Source organism: Myxocyprinus asiaticus, chromosome 6, assembly GCF_019703515.2.
Source record: "Myxocyprinus asiaticus isolate MX2 ecotype Aquarium Trade chromosome 6, UBuf_Myxa_2, whole genome shotgun sequence".
NCBI classification, from domain to species: Eukaryota; Metazoa; Chordata; class Actinopteri; order Cypriniformes; family Catostomidae; genus Myxocyprinus; species Myxocyprinus asiaticus.
Window position 1 is genome coordinate 21,187,475 of NC_059349.1, and position 23,644 is coordinate 21,211,118.

The 23,644-nt window shown below is 40.0% G+C and overlaps 2 protein-coding genes across 15 annotated transcripts in view; one reads left to right on the forward strand and one right to left on the reverse strand.

Annotated features, from left to right (window-relative positions):
• Window positions 1–15,385, reverse strand: part of LOC127441870 (eukaryotic translation initiation factor 4 gamma 1-like) — a 45,332-nt gene extending 29,947 nt beyond the window's left edge. For 8 of the 14 annotated variants that reach the window (XM_051699372.1, XM_051699376.1, XM_051699371.1 and 5 more), the window contains exons 1-5: window positions 15,195–15,385; window positions 2,369–2,452; window positions 2,088–2,206; window positions 1,912–1,992; window positions 1,684–1,716 (exon numbers count right to left, since the gene is read on the reverse strand). In XM_051699372.1, the coding sequence (XP_051555332.1) occupies window positions 1,684–1,716; window positions 1,912–1,992; window positions 2,088–2,162 (189 nt within the window). In that variant the 5' untranslated portion in view covers window positions 2,163–2,206; window positions 2,369–2,452; window positions 15,195–15,385. Of the gene's footprint in view, window positions 1–1,683; window positions 1,717–1,911; window positions 1,993–2,087; window positions 2,207–2,368; window positions 2,453–14,961; window positions 15,127–15,194 lie in introns of those variants that run through there. The other 6 variants (XM_051699381.1, XM_051699380.1, XM_051699378.1 and 3 more) reach the window with 4 other exon arrangements.
• Window positions 13,169–18,644, forward strand: LOC127441877 (uncharacterized). Its single transcript, XM_051699406.1, has 2 exons — window positions 13,169–14,322; window positions 17,221–18,644. The coding sequence occupies exon 2, from the start codon at window positions 17,237–17,239 to the stop codon at window positions 18,320–18,322; it is 1,086 nt and encodes a 361-aa protein (XP_051555366.1). The 5' UTR covers window positions 13,169–14,322; window positions 17,221–17,236; the 3' UTR covers window positions 18,323–18,644.
• The last annotated feature ends 5,000 nt before the right edge of the window (window positions 18,645–23,644 follow it).

A 23,644-nucleotide genomic window follows, 5' to 3' on the forward strand; every position in this document is an offset into this window, starting at 1 on the left:
ACCATGTTTTTGTATATGTAACGAAAACTTTGCTAGCAACACAGTCAAACCGTTTTATTATAGTTAAATAATTTCCAGGACAAATAATTATTTTCCAGGACATTTAGGTTTTTTTTTTTTTCATGACTTTTCCATGACTGGAAAAACTGCATTGCGAAATTCCACATTTTCCAGGATGTGTGGGAACCCTGAATTTGTAAGTAAAGTGTGACATGAGCAATTCAAATTTAATCAAATCCTCATCTAACAACTTTTACCTCAGAGAGAATTAACATCAGACGTAGGGCTGTGTGATAAGAAATATTGTAATAGTGTACGAAATATTTGTACAACAATTTTATACCCAATTACGTCGCCAAACCCCCTGCCCACTGCCGAACCCGTTATGTAAACGTATTACCTATTTTTTTCCTTTCTAAAAAACCTGCATTAGATGATGTCACAAAAAAGGTTTCGTTTTTGGCTGTACCTTATCTAATGATAAGATGTGCTTGAATAGCAGTTTTATTCAACTACTGTTTGTGTTTCAGCCTTCCAGGTTAGGCCGTGGAAACTCATTAAAACACAGAAAACCAAAGATATTTCTCAATACAAATTACACTTCAAATGAAACGAAAAAGCAATTAAATTAACGAATTGTGATTAATCGTACACAACCACCTCCCCAAATAAAAACATTTACAGTCTCCAGCTTCCTCCAACCAGTGACGCAAGAATCCATCTATGACAAGTGGAAAATTACCAATCTAAATTAAGATTATACAATCATAATAACAATAACAACTGAAACATAAACCTTTACCTCTAGTAATGTTCAACACAACCCATATAATTTTTACTTCCATAAAACGGCTACAGCAGTTTGTTTACTTCACTTTGTCTTCTTAAACAAATAGAAAACACCAGTTTTTCTATTAGGTTCCCTTCTGTTCCCCAATTAATGCTGCCTAATAATCTCCACTGTGTTCTTATTGAATTTGTGTTTGTATTGCGTTTCATTAATGCAGTTAATGCTACCTAAAGAAAATGAAATTATGTTTTTAATATTTTATAATTCAAATCGCTTCCATATTTGTTTTTTCAAATGTTTTCCTTAAGCAAATCATACGTTTTGTTTACGCGCATTTAATGAATATTTTGGTCCATCTTTTCAATAACAATGGCAGTGGATAGTGTTTCACTCAAAAGGACCCAAGAGACCCAAAAGGACAACTGCCCTTGTATTGAAAAGATAGCCCAGAATATTATTATTATTTTAAATCCTTGTGTTCTGCATAAGTAATTGTGGCTTGGAATGACAAAGATTATTAAATTATAAAATACTTTTTTTTTAACTATCCCTTTAGGCCACCAAAGCTAAAATCTGAAGAACAAAGTCACAATGTCTCATGTTTTTGTGACTGGTGGAGTTTCATCGACAGATGGAAACTGGCTCATCTCATCTATGAAGATGTGAACCAATTATTTATTTGTCACAAATATACAATGTAAAAACAGCTATATTAATTACAAAACTACATTTAAGTGAAATACAAATTACAATTTCATGGTAAATTCTCATTTCATCAGCCATAGGTAGGTGTGACAAGGATACTTTTGGACACTGCTTAAAGTATTCAGTTTTTGTACAGACAGAGGACCTCTCATTTCAAGCAGGCTTCAGTTTATGAAAGTTGGTAGTACCTGTTGGTGTAAAGCACGAGGACCTGGGGCAAACTGGGAGGAAAGTAAAAAGTCAAAGTTCAGATGCAAGAAGACAAACTCTACGACACATGCACAGTTTTTCACAATCACAAGCAAGAATTAGAGAGGGGACATCTAGCTTAGCCACAAAACACAGTGAATGCTTTGCTGATAGCGAGACGTTTTAAGTGGGAATGACAGCAGGGCTTTGGGGGGAGGGGGGGGTACCTGTCTGGGTTGCGGTGCAGCGTTCATTTGTGGAGAAGGGCCAGGAAAGACAACAGAGGGAGGCTGGCCTGGATATGGTACCTGCAGACGACATGGAAACAATGATTAATTTAGAGACGACACTGATTATCCTGGTTATGCTGTTCAAAGACTAATCGTCTCTTATTGGCTCTCACCGGTGTCAGTCCTGGCGATTGGGCAGGGTGGGGAACAGCAGGGGGTCCTGTTATAGGTTGAGGTGGTTTATTCATTTCCTGTGGTTCTGCATGAGGGGGCCTCACACCTGCCTGCCAAACTAGCGAAGGAATAATGGCTTACAACCTTACAGGTGCTTATACAGCAGTGTTGGCAAGACTTGCATATTGTATAAAAAAATGCCAACTTTTCAAAATGAAACAGATTTCTGAGACAACATCATGTATAATTAAAATATTTTATGAACAATATATAAGCATACCTCTAAATTAGTATTCTAAATTTCTGGGGTATATGCAAGCCCTCAGGAAGAGTCCTTGTGTAGTGTGTTCTCTACAAAGTTATACTGGAAAAAAAACATGAGAAAATATACAGTTTGAAAATTAGTTTGTTACAAAACTGTAAACTTAACTGCAATATGACTAGAAAGAGTGATCCACCAATTTATTATCAGACAATGGTTTAAAAACAGCTAATGGTTGAGATAAAGGGCATGATGCTTGTCCATAGTGCTTTAGGCAGATATAAACATGGAACAAAGTGTCTTTGGTGGTAAACAAGTCATTTACATGTTAGGTCAACACTTTTTTACCACAAGAATTTACAGAGTGGAAATCTTTTAAAACTATCTTGATTCACCTTAAAACACTTTAAAGACGATGAAGCTAAATCTGCTTTAACAAAAAAGGACCAACTTTCATCCCTGACAAAAGCTAACATGACTCGCTCTGCAGCACATGCATTCGAAAGCACACAAGCATTCAAACCATATGCTTAGTATTAAGAAGCTGTTTTTCACAGAGTGATAAAGTTTATTGTGCCAGATGATCTGTGGTCAAGGACACTGGCTATTACGAGTGGTAGGGCACATTGAGCCTCCACAGCATTGTGGGCATCCTGCACTAGCTTAGACAGTGAATGGGGCCCTGTCCCAAATGGCACACTTGATGTGGACTTGCAGTCTCGTGGCCTTCATTTGTGCTTTTCTACGAAGTCCACGAGACCGTAGCATGTCCCATTTGAAATGTTAGCGCTCAAAAGGATGCTCCTGAGCGCCCCCATTGCGCCCTTAATGCGCCCTGAACCCGTATCAATGCGAGCTCCACAGCAGTCTATTAGCCAACAGTCCCCGCTGCTGATCCTCTTGACCAATCACAGAAGACTTGAGTTTCATGCTGGAGGCAAAAATTATGGCAGACAAGGCGGTCAGTTGCAGATTAAATATTAATTTAAATAATCGTTTTTTTCCCCGAGTCAATGACGGACCACTTGCTTATTTTGTGTATAAAGTATCACTTTTTAGTTTGATGTGTATAACTGGTTTAAAGAGCCCATATTATGCTAATTTACAGGTTCATAATTTTATTTTGGGGGTCTACTAGAATAGATTTACATGCTTTAATGTTCATAAAACACATTTTTCTCATATTGTACATTGGTGCAGCCCCTCTTTTCACCCTCAGTCTGAAACACTCTGTTGTAGCTCCTGACTCTTTATAGTCCCCCTTTCCAAAAAGCAAAAATACTTTACGGAAGAAATGGCTGGACTACAAACCAGCCATTTCTTGTAGTTCTTGAGCAGTGTTGTCTGTGGGAGAGAATAACTCCCTTTTGCGTGGACTTTATGCTTTGTAACTTTGCAGACCTTTTACATGCACAAACAGCTATATTACACATTAAAGGAAAGGTAAAATCCCAAAAAGCACAATAGGGCCTCTTTAAAACATTTTATTCAGTTTTCCAGAGATAGAATTACTTCTATTCAGATTTTTTTAAATGTTTTTTTTCTTGAGGAAGATTTACATTCTTAAATGCAAGTAATCTAACACTAAACCTTTGTTATCATTGTTTCAAAGATTATAATTTTACTGAGAGTCTCTAAAATATAAAGACATGAGAGTATTGTCCTGTACATAGCTGTATTGCAACGTTCGGTCTACCAGCGATATATAATATATATATATATATATATATATATATACACCTGCAGAAGTGTGCCATCTATGTCAGTGTATGAGATGTACGTTCTCCCTTCTATACATCTGACCGTTTTAAGCACATGCATGCAACCATCCAGGTGTCTAAATCATGCTTATTTGTTCTCTAAATATTTAAAAAGATGGGGTTTTGTTGTTATATGTGGGCTTTGTTTTTCAGAGGTTCTTGATTAAATTATCTAATGCTTTATTTTCAGTGTGTTGCTTGGAATTATCTAATAAAACAAATATTCACGTTATTTTAAAGTTTGTCCCTTTCTATCAATGACATGACCTTTCAAAAATAATTTGTAAAACTGCTTGTATATGAAGAACGTAATGTATAAAAAAAGCGTCATATGACTGAAGTCTTGAAGTCTGTCCCAAATGCACACATCACTCATCCACCCTCATGGACTTGCTGACTAGTGCTCCAACAGTCTGCACTTGCTTACGTCACCAAAGTCTGGACTTGGAGGACCACAAGGGTTTAGGGTGTCATTTAGGACAGGGCCTGGCTGAGGTTGGAGTAGTGGGGTTAGATGGCTTACATGATTACGCTTAATAAACCGACAACGCGTGTGGTCATGTTAACACCTTAAATGGCTTGATTTGGGTTAAGGTCATAAACAGTTTAAGCATAAACCGATTGACATGGGTAGATTTTTACCCATTAACCCGGTTTTGCGTTGCAAACACCTTTACTGTTCTTCTTAACGGCTTATACAATTTGCACCCGTTTATGTTTTGCCGTCAAAAGCAGAGAATAATAAGATGATTTTAAAATCACACGTAAACACTTTTCTTGATTTGTCAGACTTTGAATATGTTGGTTTTGGCTATTTATCACCATATTGGCATGCATATAAACATGCTTACTAAAACAAGCTCCTAAAAAGCCTAAATGAATGATTTCTGTGAACAAGAAAGGGTGGGGGTCTACTAGTGTCAATTCAGATAAGACCATGCCACACCCTTACGATCTCAAACACACAGTGTCTCCTTCACATTCAGACTCAGTCTGACCATTTCCTCACAATCTTCCAGTTCTGCTAAAACAGTGCAGCAGCTAGGGAGCTCAGGCCAGGGGTTATAGAGATGTAGTCTCTTCATTCTGGAATAGATCTGGGAGTGTCTGTCTGCCCCCTGTGACCCTCACACGAAAGAGCAGGACTTACCATTCAGCTCTGTCTTTTTGATCCCACTAGATGGCAACCAATAAACATGTCACCAAAAAGACCTGACTTTCAGGGATAATAGGTGGAGAAAGTGTGATGCTAGGAAACTGAAGCACGTGGAGAATGCAGAATCTGACAGACGTGCCTCCTACTAGGCTTGCATGGCCTTCAGAATAAAATACATGAACCATTTTCCACCTCTGCATATCCAATTTGCTTAAAGGACTGACGGACGTGAAAACAGCAGAGTGAGAGTTATCTGTGAAAAGAGGAAATGTAAAATGTTGTTGATGACATTCTCAAAGCCAGAAAGGAACAGTCGAGAGTCTGGATGTTTATGGCATATAGGGGGAGGGGAGGCAACATGCTTGTTTAATATAGCCCGATGCCATACCAGCCGTGACATACAGATGAAGTGTTAGTGTGGTGGTGGTGGGGGGGAGAGGATACACCAGGCTAAAGGTTATGATCAATGTATTTGGGAGAACTGGCAAGATACTGCTGCCACAGATTGGAATGAATAAAATCATAAAGCTGTCACTCTGCTCCACAAACTTAGCAGCTATCAAATGAGAAATAGCAAAGAATTGCATTACAACTAGGGATGTGCAAATTCCTTATAGACTAGTCGTCGGTTGTTTGAACGACTAGTCATGTTAAGGATAATGTATAATTAGGCCCCCTGGAATCAGATGGGTTTCAGGGGGATATACGAAAGCTAAGTGCAGTAATTCAACATGGTAACGAATGGATATTCAAGAAATAAATAGGCTAAATAACAATAACATCGTATTGCACAAAACCATCAAAGAAAAGAAGAAAGGCTTCAATACAGAGCACCACAAAACCACTTATGCACATCCTGAATGCAGAATGATGCACTGCAATGTAACCAGAATGCTTCAGGGTGATCCTCGCTGCACATTCAAAAGCGCAGAACTGTAATATAATATTGCGGGTACATATCTAGTTCACAACATCAAGCAGTTTAAACTTTTTTTTTATGGCAACTATTTAAGCAGTGTCAGACAGAATCAGCAAAACTCTTTAAAGGGGTCATGACAAGAGGATTAAAATTTTCCTTGATCTTTTGACATAAGAGGACATTGTACTACAAAAATATACTGTAAGTTTCAGAACTGAAAACTTCCTGCAGGCAAGAGCATTTATTTAAATCAAGCTACAGAAACGGCTTGTTTGGAATTTGTGTGCCTATCTGGATTTAAATGTTTTTCTACAGGAACTGCTTTGACCGTTATCATGCATCTCATACTGCTTTTAAAATACGAGATCTCAAGTTATAACTCTAAGGAGACCCCCATTTTGTTTCATTCACCTGCGCTGCCTTGCTGTTGCGCTGTTTTGAAGGTGTCCTGGAACATCTGTGCTATTTTTTATTGTTGGTCTTTTGTAAACATGCACTAGATGGAACGTCTGATCGTATTGATGCATTTCTGCACAACGCTGACTATGTGTGCTGCGTTTTTAGCAGAAAAAGTACAACTTTTAAAAACGTGTCTCATTCTGCTGCTGCCATTGACTGGGAGAAACACATACCGTTCTCTTTGAAGCATACGTTTCGGTGTCTCACTATGGGACATGCCCCTTCCACATATTTCTCAGACCTATTACATTACGCCAGCATTTATTGGCTGGCAGATGTGATGCTTGTGTCTGCGAGTGGCTCCACTCCCAGAATAATAGGCACGACACAGCGTCACTTCATCATTCAAAAACCTCTTCTCGCTTCACTCCAGAAGCCTGGACTACTGTGCGGATAGTCATCGACTGGTACACACACTTTACCATGCAAAGACACATACTAGGTCTGCTCAGCTTTTCTTGGGTTAAAACATGCCCAAGCACTGTGCGCACTTTACCATAAAGAGCTAGCCTGTCAGGACAGGATCCTCCGGTATCGGCCATCACCCCGCAGGTATCCATTCCTGTAGAGCTGCCCACCACGGCGGCGCTGACATGAGATGAACAGCTCGATGTATGCGCCCCTCTGCGCACCGTGCTGAGTACGGATGAGTCGGCGGTGCTGGATTACGAGGACGAGGGACAGTCAGATTTTCTCTTCTCTGAAGACTTTTGACGACTATTCTCTTTCCTTCCCCCTGCGCAACCAGCACATCCCCTCGCCGCAGTCAGAACCAAGGAAGAGGCGGGTGGGGCACCACCCTCTCCGTTTCTCAGTGTAGATCTGCAAGATGTGTGCAAAGTGCAATCACACGGCAGAGAAACTAAATATTCCGTGGCTGACTGTGGTAGCGGAGGCTTCAAAGTCACGCAACGAGGGCAAAAAGCTGCCGAGACAGCTTCTTCCAATATTTCCAGAGCTCTTTGAAGAGGTTGCGGTCACTTGGAAGAATAAACCCTTCACCAGCAAATTGTCTGTTCGGGAGGGGGGGGGTCCGTGCTCAACGTGGAGGGAATGGAGAAGGAGGGTCTTTTCTGCATGCCCCCCATGGAGCTTTTAGTGGCAGCAAACCTGCACCCCAGGCGCACGGCAGCTGCTAATCCGACATTGCCATCCATTGCCCAGGCAATTGGTTCACATCTATCGACCTAAAGGATGCATATTTTCATATAAAAATATATCCGCCCCACAGGAAATTCCTGAGGTTTCCATTCAAAGGGGTGACGTACAAATATTTAGTCCTTCCTTTTGGCTTGGCTCTCACCCGCAGGGCTGTGTTCTCAGCCCACTACTGTATTCCTTGTACACACATGACTGTGTGGCAACACATAGCTCCAATGCCATCATTAAGTTTGCTGATGACACGACGGTGGTAGGTCTGATCACTGACAATGATGAAACAGCCTACAGAGAGGAGGTGCACACTCTGACACACTGGTGTCAGGAGCACAACCTCTCCCTCAACGTCAGTAAGACAAAGGAGCTTGTGGTGGACTTCAGAAGAAAAGACAGAGAACACAGTCCCATCACCATCAATAGAGCACCAGTGGAGAGAGTCAGCAGCTTCAAGTTCCTGGGTGTCCACATCACTGAGGAACTCACATGGTCCGTCCACACTGAAGTCGTTGTCAAGAAGGCTCATCAGCGCCTCTTCTTCCTGAGACGGCTGAGGAAGTTTGGAATGAACCGCCACATCCTCGCACGGTTCTACACCTGCACTGTGGAGAGCATCCTGACTGGCTGCATCTCCGCCTGGTACGGCAATAGCACCGCCCACAACCGCAAAGCACTGCAAAGGGTGGTGCGAACTGCCAGACACATCATCGGAGGTGAGCTTCCCTCCCTCCAGGAAATATATACAAGGCGGTGTGTGAAAAAAGCTCGGAGGATCATCAGAGACTCCAGCCACCCGAGCCATGGGCTGTTCTCACTGCTACCATCAGGTAGGCGGTATCGCAGCATCAGGACCCGCACCAGCCGACTCCATGATAGCTTCTTCCCCCAAGCAATCAGACTTCTGAACTCTTGATCTCCCACGATCAAAATACATCAGCACTGCACTTTATTACCTTTACTCTTATATCTCACACCGGACTGTCATAAATTATATTATTATTATATTATGTTCTCTCTTAACAACTGACTAATCAACCGACAGCCTGAATGTCAATACAGTACAATACATATATACTTTTTTTTATATATTTTTATTTTTAATTTTTATTGAATAATGTGTATCTATATAGTTAAAAAAAACAGCGTATTGTATACTGTACAGTGTATGTTATTATTTGTATATTGTTGAGTGTAATTGTGTGTATACCAGATGTTTAAATTGTGTTGTGTTAATTTGATGTTTATTGTAAATTGGTATATGTCTCATCACTGTCACAACTGCTATGTTGATCGGAACTGCACCCAAGAATTTCACACACCATTGCACTTGTGTATATGGCTGTGTGACAATAAAGTGATTTGATTTGATTTGATATTTGTCAAGCGTATGGAAGAGGCCCTAACAGGAAAAAGAGATTCGTCTCACTAAGTACATAGACGACTGGCTGGTGACGGCTCAGTCGGTGTGCGTAGTGAGAAAGCACACAGTAATGCTTATAGAGCATCTACAAAAACTGGGCTTATGGTTAAACGACGGCAGTGGTGCTGTTGTGCGCCAGTGGAGATGATCATCCTTTTTGGTTCAAGGGAGGTCCACACGTGCTGTTCAGGCCAGAAAAGTCATAACGACGGACACGTCACTGTCAGTTTGGGGGGGGTCACTCACAAGGGCAGAACCATCTGACCAATCACCATATAAACTAAAATCTGGAAATGCTGACGGTTTCTTACTCAAGCATTTTCTTCCCTTACAGAAAGGCCATCATGTTCTTGTGAGAACGGACAACACTACAGTAGTGGCGTATACATATGCCGACAGGGAGTTCTCCGACCGTTCCTTCTGCACACGTTGGCACGCAAACCGATTATGTGGGACACTGGTCACATCTTATCCCTGAGGGCGACACACGTACAGGGAATTATGAATTGGGGTGCAGATTTGCTGTCGAGGTGCAATCCTCTTTAAGGGGAATGGAGACTGAACAAAGAAGTGGTTGAGCAGATTTGGAGACGATTCGGCAGAGCAACAGTGGATCTGTTTGCATCTCAGGAGAATGCTCAGTGTTCTCTGTTCTTTTCCCTAATAGCACCGCTGGGAATAGATGCGTTGGTGCACGTATGGCCTCGCATTCTCCTTTGTGTGTTCCCTCCTATAGCGTTGACATCTCCAACCCTCTCCAGAGTGAAGGAAGAGGGACTGAGAGTGATATTAATAGCTCAGCGATGGCTGGGGAAGTTCTGGCTGGCAGAGATCATACATCTGCTATACGAACAACCGTGGCCTCTTCCACTGGCAAGAGATCTGCTTTTGCAGGCACAGGGAGAGATTTTTCAACCTCATCCAGAGTGCCTGGCACTGTGGGCCCATGAATGGTTCAATGGAACGCAACTGGTTTACCCGACAGTGTTAGGACCATACGAAATGCTAGAGCATTGTCTACTAGATCACTTTATGTTAATGGGTGTATTGGAGCGCTGGTGCGCAGACAAACACAAGGTTTCTTTTCAATGTTCAGTGCAGGGCTCCAGACTAAAAAATAAAAAATAAGACTAAGGAGCCATTGGCTCCTAAACTGAAACATTTAGGAGCCAAATGGCTGTTTTAGTTGCCTCATCACAGAATTGCTTGATTTAGATTGTTGTTCAAAAACAAGAAAGTCAAAGAAAAGACAACTGATAGCTCATTAATCAGGTGTTTAATATATATACTGTTTAGCTGAGTGCACAAATGTGCATTCCCCTTTTGTCCCATAAGTTCACACCCCTTTCAGAATTTATACAAATATTACAGATAAAAGATCCTTTTTTTTAATTATTAGTACTGCCCTTCAGAATCTATATAACAGGTATTTACATAAAGTATAACATGCATATAGTAGTGTGTTGCCATCTTGAGCATCAGTGAATGTTTGCACCTTGTGTAATAGTTGTGTATGAGTCCCTCAATGGTCCTAAGTACCAAAAGCTGGATCTCCTATCACAAATACATTTTATATATATATATATATATATATATATATATATATGGGGGCGCATATTAAATTGATTTTATATATTATACGTATATGTCTATTATACATGCATATATATATATATATATATATATATATATATATATATATATTTGCATGTATGTATAATATATAAAATCTATTTAATATATGCATATTAAATATATACACTCCATATACATTACTTTCAACACTGAAAGTGCTGCAGTATTTACTTCAACTAACACAAGGAGCTTTTATTGAAACACAGAAAAGGCAAGTGTGTATATGTGACAGTTTACAATGTCCCGCATTTTTGTATAATAACTTGTAGCGGTTACTAATATTTGGAATTGTGAGAATGCTTGAACCTGCATTCCTCTGATTTCACAATGACGTGAACTGATCTGAGATCGCCACCACGTGCACACAGATCAGTGCATCATCGGTTTGTTCTGTATCACACACAGACAGTGTTTATCTGTCTTTAAATCGCAGTTTTTTGTGGATTAATAATCACACATCCAACTTGCTATTTTAATGTTATTTTGATTAATTGTGCAGCCCTGAAGGATCATGAAATTAGTCAACTGATGCGCTCTTTATGAAACTTAATGGCCAAATGAAAGCACATTAAAATCATCACGATATTGGTCAATTTTACAATGTCAGCAAATTTATCTCAATTAAATCAATATTTCCAAGCCCTACTGTGAATCAGTCACAATATGCTTCAAGCTTTGCAAATAAACTGTTGTTGAAAGATGGGAGTTAAAATTGGAATATTGGACAGCAAAAATGTAAGTAACCAATTCCATTTATGAATGTTTCAAATGTCAGGACTGTTTGATAGTTTATGCTGTGATTGAGTGAACAGTTTGATACATTCAGAAGCAATGTACGTTATGTGTTAACCCTGAAATGTAGTTTTATAATGTATAGTATAGAGTTGTTATTTTCTTCGGATTGCATTTCAAATATGGCTGTAACAGAAGGGCTGCACGATGTTAGCCAATCATAACAGTGGCCGTTTACATTGAAGTCTAAAAGGGCCAGAAAGCTTAAAGCGGAGCGTTTCAGACAGAGTGTCAGAGACGGGGAGGAAAATAATTCTATAGATGACTAAATAATGCCTGTTTTGGTGCAGCAAAAAAATTATAATAAAAAAAAAATTTGCCTATAAGCGGAACTCAGGAAAGAAAATAATATAAAAAAATCATGACCCCTTTAATCTCTCCACAGCACCTCACAAATATTCACAACCACCATCATTAAAATATTTAATCTTAGTAGTCTAGTCGAATCCACTAATGACCGTTGGGCATTCCAGTTTCTCCCATTCATTTAATAGAAGTGGCCCGTCTCTGCTAAATAGTCTCTGACCACCCTGGCACATCACTAATAACAACCATGCCACAGAATTTGCATAAGCACAAACACTGTGAGCAGCACCTTGAAATTAAAAACCTTTAAAGACATTTTATCTGGGTAAAATCTTCCAATTTCTGACTGAAATCGCATTGAATTTACAATGTAAAGCTACCCGCACCCAGTGTCAGAAATTAACTTTTCCATTAAGTGGCAATATTTGCCCCCTGGATTTTATTTTTATAAGCATTTTTTACCTTTGTAAATTGTGTTGATTATCTATTAATACAAATTCTCAAGATTGAGAATTTACTACCTCTTAGCTCTTACCCTAAGAAGAGAATCAGTATCAAATCATATTTTATGCCATAATATGTATAACTATGAAAAATACAAATAATTAGGCCTAGTTCAGATGTTACAAATAAAAAAAAACAGAAAAATTCAATATAATGGTATTTTCTGCCTCAACAATTTGAATTCTGAAGCATTTTTGGTTCCAACTCACTCACTGCTCCTCTCCCCAGTCTCTTAAATGTTTGTGTCCCCCAGGATACAAAAACCTTTTTAGGGTTAATTTCTGACCCTGCATGCACCTAATATTCAGGAATCAGGGGCCAGATTCACGAAAATGTTCTTAAGAAAAAAAATTAAAGTTGTTAGGATAAATTATAAGAAGTTTGTAAGAACATTCCTAAGTGCAATTCTTGAAAAATTCTTAAGTTCTCATATTTTCTCAAGAACGTAATTTTTTTCTAACGAATAATTTAAGTGTAAAGTGCGTGAGATGTGTTAGTTTAACGACACTACCCACCGTAGGAGAATTTACTTGCTGCTAACCATTTGATAACTATTAATTTGACATGGAGGAAAAGAAAAACTTCAGTAGACAAGAGCTGAAGAAATTACTGCATGGAAATAGTTCTATTTGGGAAGCTTGATAATAATATCACGTCGGAAAGAGGTGGGTAATTGGGAAAGGGTGACGGAGGCTGTCTCCGCTGTGGCCAACTTCGATTGGGATGTGGATGGGGGGTGAAAAAGAAAGTCTCAGCTTTCTAATGTTAGAATCATTGTTTCTATGAACACTAAAGGTTGCGGACAGAGAGCGCTATATGCAGCGCAGCCAATAACATGATTGGTCAACACATTAAGGAGCTTCAAAACAACATTTATTGAGTTTGGTGGTAACATTTACATGATTTGAAAGCTGAAAATAAAAATATAATTAAACACAAAACAGTCAAAAAAACATTTCGGTCTAAAATAACAATTCTATATAAACAGCCCACTGCGACTTCAGACTCGACATGAAAATCCATTAAATTCATTAAACGTCTTACCTTTTAGGATAAGACAACTGTGACGTTATCCTAACTTTAAGATGTTATTTACCACGATTTTTAAGAAAAAAAAATTTGAATGCTTCTTAAGTTGTTTCTTAAGAACAATCTTAAGAAAAAAGATAAGAACTTTCAAAATATTCTTAACTGTTTTTTTTTTTTCACTTAGAAATTAAGAAGAAAATGTTAGTTAACAAGAAATTTCTTAAGAACGTTTTGTGAATCCAGCCCCAGGTCATAAGGATTACAGCCAACAATTAATGAAACAAAAGCAGATACACACAATTTACTGAGGGCCTTCCTTGGCAATCATTAAGAAACTAAACCCACTGTATGATTCATGTGACCTGACAGCGACAGGAGGAAATAATAAATTAAGTAAATATGCTAATTAAATGATAACTTCCTGAAATCCTCAAGACAGTGAAACTTTGACACTCGATGCAACCGGCTTGTTCCAATATTACTTCAGAGAAACAGCCAAATAAATGCTGGAAACCCAACAACTGCTCGAAAATACAAGTCAACAGTCAAGCTAAAACGGCAAAAAAGCACTGCGGTAGGGGTTTTTCCGAAAGCTATGGGTATTCAAGCAGGGCACCCCGACAGCGAGGGACTGAAGTGTGTTTGAAAATCAGACAGACGTGTCACACCGCAGCCATGATGCGCTACCGGCTAGCAGCGCTAGCCTCCATATGGCACTGACACAATCACGTCCTGTCGACGAGAAACACTATTATAACATCTTTCCAATCCCAAAACCGAGATTTCACCATCTCGATAAACCATCTGTGGAAAACTCAATCAAGCCAGGCCCTCTATGTGAGTGTGTGTGTGTGTGTATATATATATATATATATAAGAAGGTAATATCCATTTTCATCGCACTAGCTCATTACCTACCACCCTATAAATCAATGACAGCGCCTTGACGGTGTGACCGTTGTTCCGGTTTGTTTACAGTATCCCGTGCATATAACACTTTAGAAAGTTGCGCTCGTGAGAAACAACTCGAAGCTCTTGTCACGAGCCGCACGAACTTGTACTAACGTGATGACACGACGGAGACTTTCAATAATCAAAAAACACTTTTAATATGAGCCGAAAACGAGCGATTTACATTGTATAAAGCGTGTACACCCAAACCGGGCCGCCATTACGAGGGCACCAAACTGCCCCTCGGTCGAATTCATGAGGATTCACAGAAAGAAAAGCAAGACGATTGTGTGAAACTAGAAAAAGCGAAGTGCTGGGAAAGACAGCGCAAACAATAATCGGATTGTTATGGAAAAGAGGAAATATAATTAGTGATAAAGGCTTTAAGGGTGGAAAATGTTTGATAAGGGACTTTACAGCAACATTAAACTCCTCACGAGACTCAATCTAGGCCCGCTTGGCCCCTACCGATTATCGGTTTAAAGAGCGGCTATCAAAGTTAGCATTGGCAATAGGATTACTCACCCGGCACAGCAGACAAACAGGAAAACTTGAGGGCAAGACTTCGTCAACGTGTTTCTTGAAAGTTTGTTTTTACTCTATTACTTTACGATCACCGGGCGTCTTCGTTTCCACTTGGATATTCGGGTTAATCAAGTGAGAAGTGATGGCTAGCTGCTGACACTTTAGGTTTAAATCCCATGTAGCGTGTAAAGGCAAGAAAAGTGACAGTATGGGGAGGAAAAAAGAATACATACAGTTTTCATACGTTACTGCTGACAGAGTGGATGCCCCCAGAACAAGCCTCTCGACTGGAGGTCCATGATTAAGGCGCGGATGGTGAGGGATTGCCGGTAAGTTGATCACACTTGTGTAAATAAACGCGCTTAGAAGAGAGCCATAGTGCTACAGCGATTCTCTCCTAGAGCCCGCCGAACCGGACGGAGTGCTCGCTGAGCCGCATGGGTACTTCCGGGTTAATCAACCTGAAGCTCTGCAGGGTCATTCGCCAAGGGTAGAAATATAGAGTACATAATAAAAGTCTCCTTTGCTCATACATACTTCAGATGAGATTACTGAAAATATATGGAAATATAATATTCGGGTAAATCTCAAGAATATGTCCAGATCATAATTTGCATGATCCTCATACCTTCTCTTTTTTTTAGTAGAAAAGTATATATTTTATAAAGTATAGCATATAAAAACATTGTATTTAAATAGGTAAAAAGAAAAACAGTGTAGTATGTGTCATGAAAGTAATATCACAATGCATAAGGTCTTAAAGGTGCACTCAGTAATCATGTCCTAAAGACATGAATTGTAATTTTGCAATATATGTAGGATATCATGTGCACTCACATTAAAATGAAGAATCCAGTCATACCAGTAACCTTATAAAAGCTGTTTTATTCTACATGGAGAGGGTCCTCACATGGGGAATCACATGACCAGCCGAATACTACTCGCTTAATCTCAGTAACCGTCCTGTTATTTGACACTTTCACTCACTGATTAAAGTAATCATGGCTGACAGTGTATACTACATTTCTACAATGCCATCTGAGAATAAAATCTATTGATTTTAAATGATGCTTCATCCAAGCCGCTAGGTGTCAGTGTGAGTCCAAGATGACATAATGGACCTAAACAAAATATATATATATATACTTTTTTATGCAAAGTATATATTTTCTTCTTTTGATTTTGAGGTGAAATGTGCCCTAAACATGTTTTTGTGAGATCCACCTGTTCAAAAGGAGGATACTGTATGGATAAACAAAGGATTGGTTAGCCCTCCGATAGTGTTAAAAAAAAAAAAAATAGGTCCTCCCTTTGTGGGTCAAATTGACCTACATTGGTTTCCATGCAATTCGCCAAAAATCAACTAAATGGAAAAACAGCAAAGAATCAGGTAACTTTTTGGTAGCTTGTCAAAGACAAAAAAAAATACAAAAAAATTAATAAAAAAATGAAATAAATGAGAACTCATGAAAATGAAACAATATTTAACTTTAAAAAATAAAATGTTTTATTTGATAAATTTTTGATTTCCACAAACTGTGAATATAAAACAAGTATAATAACTATTATTTAAACATGTTATAATTTCATTTAACGTTTTCACAAACTTTGACTATCAACTTAATTTATCTTCAAATTTCAAAAGCTGATTGTACGTCACGGACTCGGTGAGAGCGAATCTTGTTGGGCCTGGAGCCATTTTGATAACACTGGAGGCTAGCAGTCTGCCCCAGCTTTGTTTTGGTGCAGATGACCATTCTATATCACCATTTTAAGATTTCTATGGCCACACAATTGTCATGTGTATTGTGTTGATTCATGTCTTTTATTTTGAAATTCTAGTTCCTGGTTCATTTCATGTGTTCCTGTTTCCCTTGTCATGTGATTCCTGTTTTCCCTCCATGTTCATGTGTTATGTTTTCATTGGTTTATTGTTTAATTATTTTGTTATCAGTTCTGTTTGTTCATTGGTTTATGTTACCCCATGTCCATGTATTTAAGCCTCATGTTTTCCATTGTGTAGTTGTCTAGTATTGGATGTGATTGTATGTGTTAGTCAAGCCATAGTCAAGCCATAGTCAAGCCATAGTCAAGCCATAGTCAAGCCATAGTCAAGCCATAGTCAAGCCATAGTCAAGCCATAGTCAAGCCATAGTCAAGCCCATGTTCATGTTTTGTAGTCAGGGTTACTGGTTCACGTTTGTAAATAAACTGCACTTGGGTTCTTCATCTTCACGTCATCTTCATTGTACGTTACAGAATACTTGACCCAACCATGAACCCAGCAGTTTTACTTCTGCGCCTACATCAGGGGAATCGTCCCCTGGAGGACTATGTTGAGGACTTCTGTGGTCTAGCCAGCCAGTTGGACTTTAATGAGGTTGCCCTCAAAGACTGTTTTAGATTTGGTCTGAATGAGTCCATTTCTTTTTGGATGCCTGGCGGTCGCAGTTCCCTCAGCCTGGCTCAATATATCGACCTCGCCCTACGGTTCATTGGTTCCCCGTTCACTGTGGGGGAGGCAGATGCCGAGCCAGAGTTCCACGTCGTGGCCGCCGCCGAGCCAGAGTTCCACGTCGTGGCCGCCGCCGAGCCAGAGTTCCACGTCACAGCAACGCCTCAGCCTGCTCCATGCCACGTCACAGCCACACCTGAGCAGTGGGACCTGGGGATGGTTCCCACCCTTATACCCACCCTTAGTTCTCCTGAGCAGGCAAGGGGAACTTTCGGCCCTCCGACCCCACCTGGACTTCGCCTTGGCCTGTCGGTCCCTCGACATTGCCTCAGCTCGGCGTTCCCTCAGCTCCACTACGGTCCTTCAGCCTGTCGGCTGTGCCGGGGTCCCTCGTCCCTCCGGCTTCTCCTTGGTCTGTCGGTCACCTGGCTCTGCTTTGGCTCTCCGATCCTCTGGCTGCGCCTCGTCCCTCCGATCTGTCAGCTTCACCGGGGACCTCCTTCCCTACGGCTCCACCTTGGTCCTCAGTCCCACCGGCTCCACCTCAGTCTTCCGATCCCTCAGCTCCGCCTTGCTCCTCCGAGCCTCCAGCACCGCCTTGGTCCTCCCTGCCATCGGCTCCACCCTGGCCCTTCGAGTCTTTGGCTACTCTCCGGGCACCATGTTCCATGGCTCCGCCCCTCGAGCCTCTCACGGCTCTGCCTTCCATGGCTCCACCCCTCAAGCCTCTCATGGCTCCACCCCCCACGGACTTTGCCTTGGTCCCATGCCCCTCGCCCTTTCTCGCCATGCCATGCCCCACACCTCAAGACACCCCCCCCCACCCCCCCAGCTCCCTACAGAATTTTGAATTTATGTCATGTTTTACGTGTTTTGTTTGTGTTGGTGTCGGGAGCCACCCCTTAGTGGGGGTGATATGTCATGTGTATTGTGTTGATTCATGTCTTATTTTGAAATTCTAGTTCCTGGTTCATTTCATGTGTTCCTGTTTCCCTTGTCATGTGATTCCTGTTTTCCCTCCATGTTCATGTGTTATGTTTTCATTGGTTTGTTTAATTATCTTGTTATCAGTTCTGTTTGTTAATTGGTTTATGTTCCCCTATGTCCATGTATTTAAGCCTCATGTTTTCCATTGTGTAGTTGTCTAGTATTGAATGTGATTGTCAAGCCATAGTCAAGTCTAGTCAGGTTATAGTTTAGTTCATGTTTTGTAGTCAGGGTTACTGGTTCACGTTTGTAAATAAACTGCACTTGGGTTCTTCATCTTCGTCGTCATCATTGCCAGCAGCCAGCATACGTTACAACAATTTTATAGTTGCTGTGTTCCTTCATGGCCATCTGATCCTAAGGCAGACTCGTCCTCTGAATCATCCAAGGAGAATTCAGCTTCTGAAATTTCAGCTTCTGAATTTCCAGCTACATTGCCCTCTGTCTTTGAAACTTCATTGATGGAAATATGAGGATTTGGATCTCCAACAACATTTTCCTCTGTCTTTGGAGTATCCCATGTCTCTGTTTCTTCATCTATTTAAATTTCATAGTAAAAAATCTGTAAAAGGACATCTTCGGTTGTAAATCTTTTGGAGCTCATTTTACCATCTTTCTCTGACAAAGTCTGTTGCAGAACTGAAAAGAAGTGTGAGAAAGCCCCCTTTTACCCTCACAGGGCAGTGTGAACTAGACATAAAACAAAGATTATTTTTTTAATTATTTAGTGTCTGTGCAGCTAACTTTAAACATATAAAAAGACATGTTGGTCAAATTGACGCCTAACACATCGTAGGTTAGAAATTTTGAACAACCTTTTCAAAACGCATCTGTCTGTCTAAACTTTGCATGCACGTTCAGAACCCTAAATGAGGAAAAGTCACAAAATGTAATAAAGAAATTAATAGTGTAACCAGTGTTTCAGGCAGTTAAAATAATCGAATAGGAGGGTTAAAGATGGAAAAAAAAAAAAAAATCATTTTTAAGAGAAAAAAAAAAGATTGTCAAAAACCATTACCGTGGCTCACTATTATATGTTTTATGTTTCAGCAGACCTGAAGGAAAAAGAAAAGTTTCTTCTGCAGGGGGTTTTGGGGAGGAAGAGTAGAGCAAAGGAGTAAGAACACTTGCAATTAATTCTTAATTAGGGCCCAAGCACTGAAAGTGCGGAGACCCTATTGTTGTTCTAAGGATTATTAAGACCCAAACACTGAAAGTGCAGAGACCCTATTGTTCTTCTAAGGATTATTATTATTATTATTATTCTTTTGGACCTGTTGTTCTTCTAAGGATTATTATTTATTTCTCATCAAGCTGGACAACTTTTATAATTATAGTTATTAGCTCTGCCCACCAGGAAGTCGGCCATTTTGGATTTTTTGAATATTGCGTTCTCTGAACTTTTAAATACTCCTCCTAGGTGATTCATGAGACTGTCACCACGTTTAGACAACATTATGCCAAGACACTTAAGATGCTACATTTTGAACAGATTTTCTATACATCAAACGGTGTTGCCATGATGAGGCATTAAATTAATGGCGAAAAATGGGAAACAGGATGTGTCGCATATCTTCTGTGTGCAAAAATGAGACGTATGTTTAGTCATGGGGGCTAATCACATGGATGTGACTATTTTGGGTCATGGTCATAGCGCCACTACCAGGCAGCAGGAAGTGTGGCTCTTACAACAGACTTTAAAATATTCCTCTTGTATTTACCCAAATTGCTTCAAAATTGTTTAGAATAATATCAAATGCCAAATGCATGTGTCCACCTTGCATTGTTTTCCGAAAGCCACAGGATGGAAATGGACCCATGGTCTTGGGCCCGACAACGCTGCTTGCAGCTATATTTGTCACTTTGTTCTTCTGTCATTAAAAATTACAGGCCTGAATACTTCACTATTTGATGTATTATAATAATAATACAAATGCATAGTCAGATAATCAATCAATCATTTACTATGCAAGCATAAAAATAAGTGGATATGGTCTTTTCTGGCTATTAATTTTTGGTCAAAATATATTTTTTTGTGTGTGTTTTTTTAGTGTGAGTTCATATGTTTTAGTGAAAATGTACAAAAAAAACTTAAGCAAATAATTCTTATTGCAAGACATATTTAAAAACTTGGACAAAAACATTAATATGTACTTTAACTTTATAAAACACATTTTACAATACTGAAGTTCAAACAAATAAAATTAAGCAAAATAAAGATTGACTTGCTGTTACTAATGTGGCAGACTTATTACCAAAACTTATAAATCCTCATACTTTCTGAATGTTGATTGATAAAATAAATTGTCCTAATGAACTGAGTTAATTTAAGAGAAAATTAAATTATAGAGAAAATACAATATATTTCCAATTACTCTGAAAGTCATTTACTCTAAGTGATTTATTTGTATAAAGGTATGAAAATATTCAGTACAATATACGCTGCAAACTTTACAACCAATTGCACGGGTGATTTTGGGGAACATTTGCCATTTATGTGTGCACATGTGTTGTGAAGTTGAGCTTGATGTAGACCGTCAATGGTGTTGTGACATCAGCACAAATTTTGCTTATTAATTCACCAGTTCATGTATGTAGATATTCTACTCAAAACTGTTTTATGGTCAGTTTATCTCAAAGAAAGAATGAATGAGACTCTAAAATTAAACATTTGAAAGATTGGTTACTTTCATTTAGAGGATGTTTTCTAAATCCAAACCAAGGACAAGAGAATCATCACTGAGAGTGCAATTCGATACAAATTCCAGATATCTGTGTGTGGGGAAATCTTAGATTTTAGGAGATTATTTTATTAATGAAGAATTTACAACTATTTTATTTAGCTGCAGAACATGTAAGCATAGAGATACCTTAAATGAGAAACATATTGCATGGCAGGTAATTCCCAAGAAAGCAACTGGTAATTAACAAGACACCAAACTGGCAAGGAAGAATTAGATTCAGACCTCAAAGCCTGGCATAAACTGAAGGAGATAATCAGTGATAAGTGGGAAACGACCATTGGCCATGCAGCATCACACCTAAAAGTTTTTAGTTACAGATGATGTCACCCATTATTCATTATGCTGGCTTGACAAAGCCAAAATATTGTAATAGAGCGTAACAGTGCCCAGCCACTGATTCAGCCATCTGGGTTTTGGAAATATTTTCCCCATTCAGAATCAGAATCAGCTTTATTGCCAAGTATGCTTACACATACAAGGAATTTGTCTTGGTGACAGGAGCTTCCAGTGTACAACAAAACAAAAACAATACAAAAACAGCAGCAAGACATAGATAATAATAAAAAATAAAAATAATTATACACATACGTACATACACACAAACATACATACACACATACACATGGGTAGTGCAAATCTAATACAATCTGTTATGTACAGTGCAAATACAAATCTGTTATGTACAGTGCAAATGTTATTTTTTTTTTTTCTTCAGAGGAATGAAATGGCAGAAGAGGTTGGATGTGTTGGATAAATATAAGAAAGACTAAACTGTGTATTGCACATAGTTATTGCTCAATGGGGCAATTTAACTGTTCATGAGATGGATAGCCTGAGGGAAAAAACTGTTCCTGTGCCTGACGGTTCTGGTGCTCAGAGCTCTGAAGCAACGGCCAGAAGGCAAAAGTTCAAAAATGTAGTGGGCAGGGTGAGTGGGGTCCAGAGTGATTTTTCCAGCCTTTTTCCTCACTCTGGAAGTGTATAGTTCTTGAAAAGGGGGCAGGGGCAACCAATAATCCTCTCAGCAGTCCGAACTGTCCTTTGTAGTCTTCTGATGTCTGATTTCGTAGCTGAACCAAACCAGACAGTTATTGAAGTGCAGAGGACAGACTCAGTGACTGCTGAGTAAAACTGTAAGCAGTGCCTGTGGGAGGTTGAATTTCCTCAGCTGGCGAAGGAAGTACAACCTCTGCTGGGCCTTTTTCACAATGGAGTCAATGTGGGTCACCCAATTCAGGTCCTGTGAGATGGTAGTGCCCAGGATCCTGAATGACTCCACTGCTGCCACAGTGCTGTTTAGAATGGTGAGGGGGGTCAATGGTGGGGTGTTTCTCCTAAAGTCCACAATGATCTCCACCGTTTTGAGCGTGTTCAGCTCAAGGTTGTTTTGACTGCACCAGACAGTTAAACCTCCCTTCTGTATGCAGACTCATCGTCATCTCGGATGAGGCCAATGATAGTGGTGTCATCTCCAAACTTCAGGAGCTTGACAGAGGGGTCCTTAGTGATGCAGTCATTGGTGTAGAGGGAGAAGAGTAGTAGGGAGAGCACACATCCCTGGGGGGCACCAGTGCTGATTGTACAGGTTCTAGAAGTGAGTTTCCCCTGTTTCACAAGCTGCCTGTCCGTCAGAAAGCTGGTAATCCACTGACAGATAGACATGGGAACAGAGAGTTGGTGTAATTTATTCTGGAGTATAGCTGGGATGATGGTGTTGAAAGCTGAACTGAATCCACAAAAAGGATCCTTGCATATGTCCCTGGTCTGTCCAGATGTTGCAGGATATGATGCAATCCTATGTTGACTGCATCATCCACAGACCTGTTTGCTCGATAATCAAATTGAAGGGGATCTAGAAAGGGTCCAGTGATGTTCTTCAGGTGGGCCAACACCAGTCTCTCAAATGATTTCATGACCACAGACGTCAGGGCGACAGGTCTGTAGTCATTAAGTCCTGTGATTTTTGGTTTCTTTGGGACAGGAATAATAATTGAGCGTTTGAAGCAGCATGGGACTTCACACTGCTCCAGTGATCCATTGAAGATCTGTGTGAAGATGGGGGCCAGCTGGTTAGCACAGGATTAAAGACACGCTGGTGAGACGCCATCTGGGCCTGAAGCTTTCCTCGTCTTTTGTTTCCGAAAGACGTGGCTCATATCATCTTCACAGATCTTAAGTGCAGGTTGAGTAGCAGGAGGGGGAGGAGGGGGGTTGCAGGAGGTGTTGGTGTTTGTGTGAAGTGAAGGTCAGAGTGGGTGTGGGGTGTGAGATTGGGCCTTTCAAATCTGCAGTAGAGCACATTCAGGTCGTCAGCCAGTTGTTGGTTCCCTACTGGGTTGGGGGTAGGAGTCCTGTAATTTGTGAGTTGTTTCATGCCACTCCACACTGATGCAGGGTCGTTAGCTGAAAACTTGTTTTTCAGCTACTCAGAGTATCTTCTTTTAGCCACTCTGATTTCCCTGTTCAGTGTGTTCCTGGCCTGATTGTACAAGACTTT

What these genes read in the sequence shown, in the direction of transcription:
- LOC127441877 (XM_051699406.1), top strand. Translation starts at nt 17,237, where the DNA reads ATGAACCCAGCAGTTTTACTTCTGCGCCTACATCAGGGGAATCGTCCC.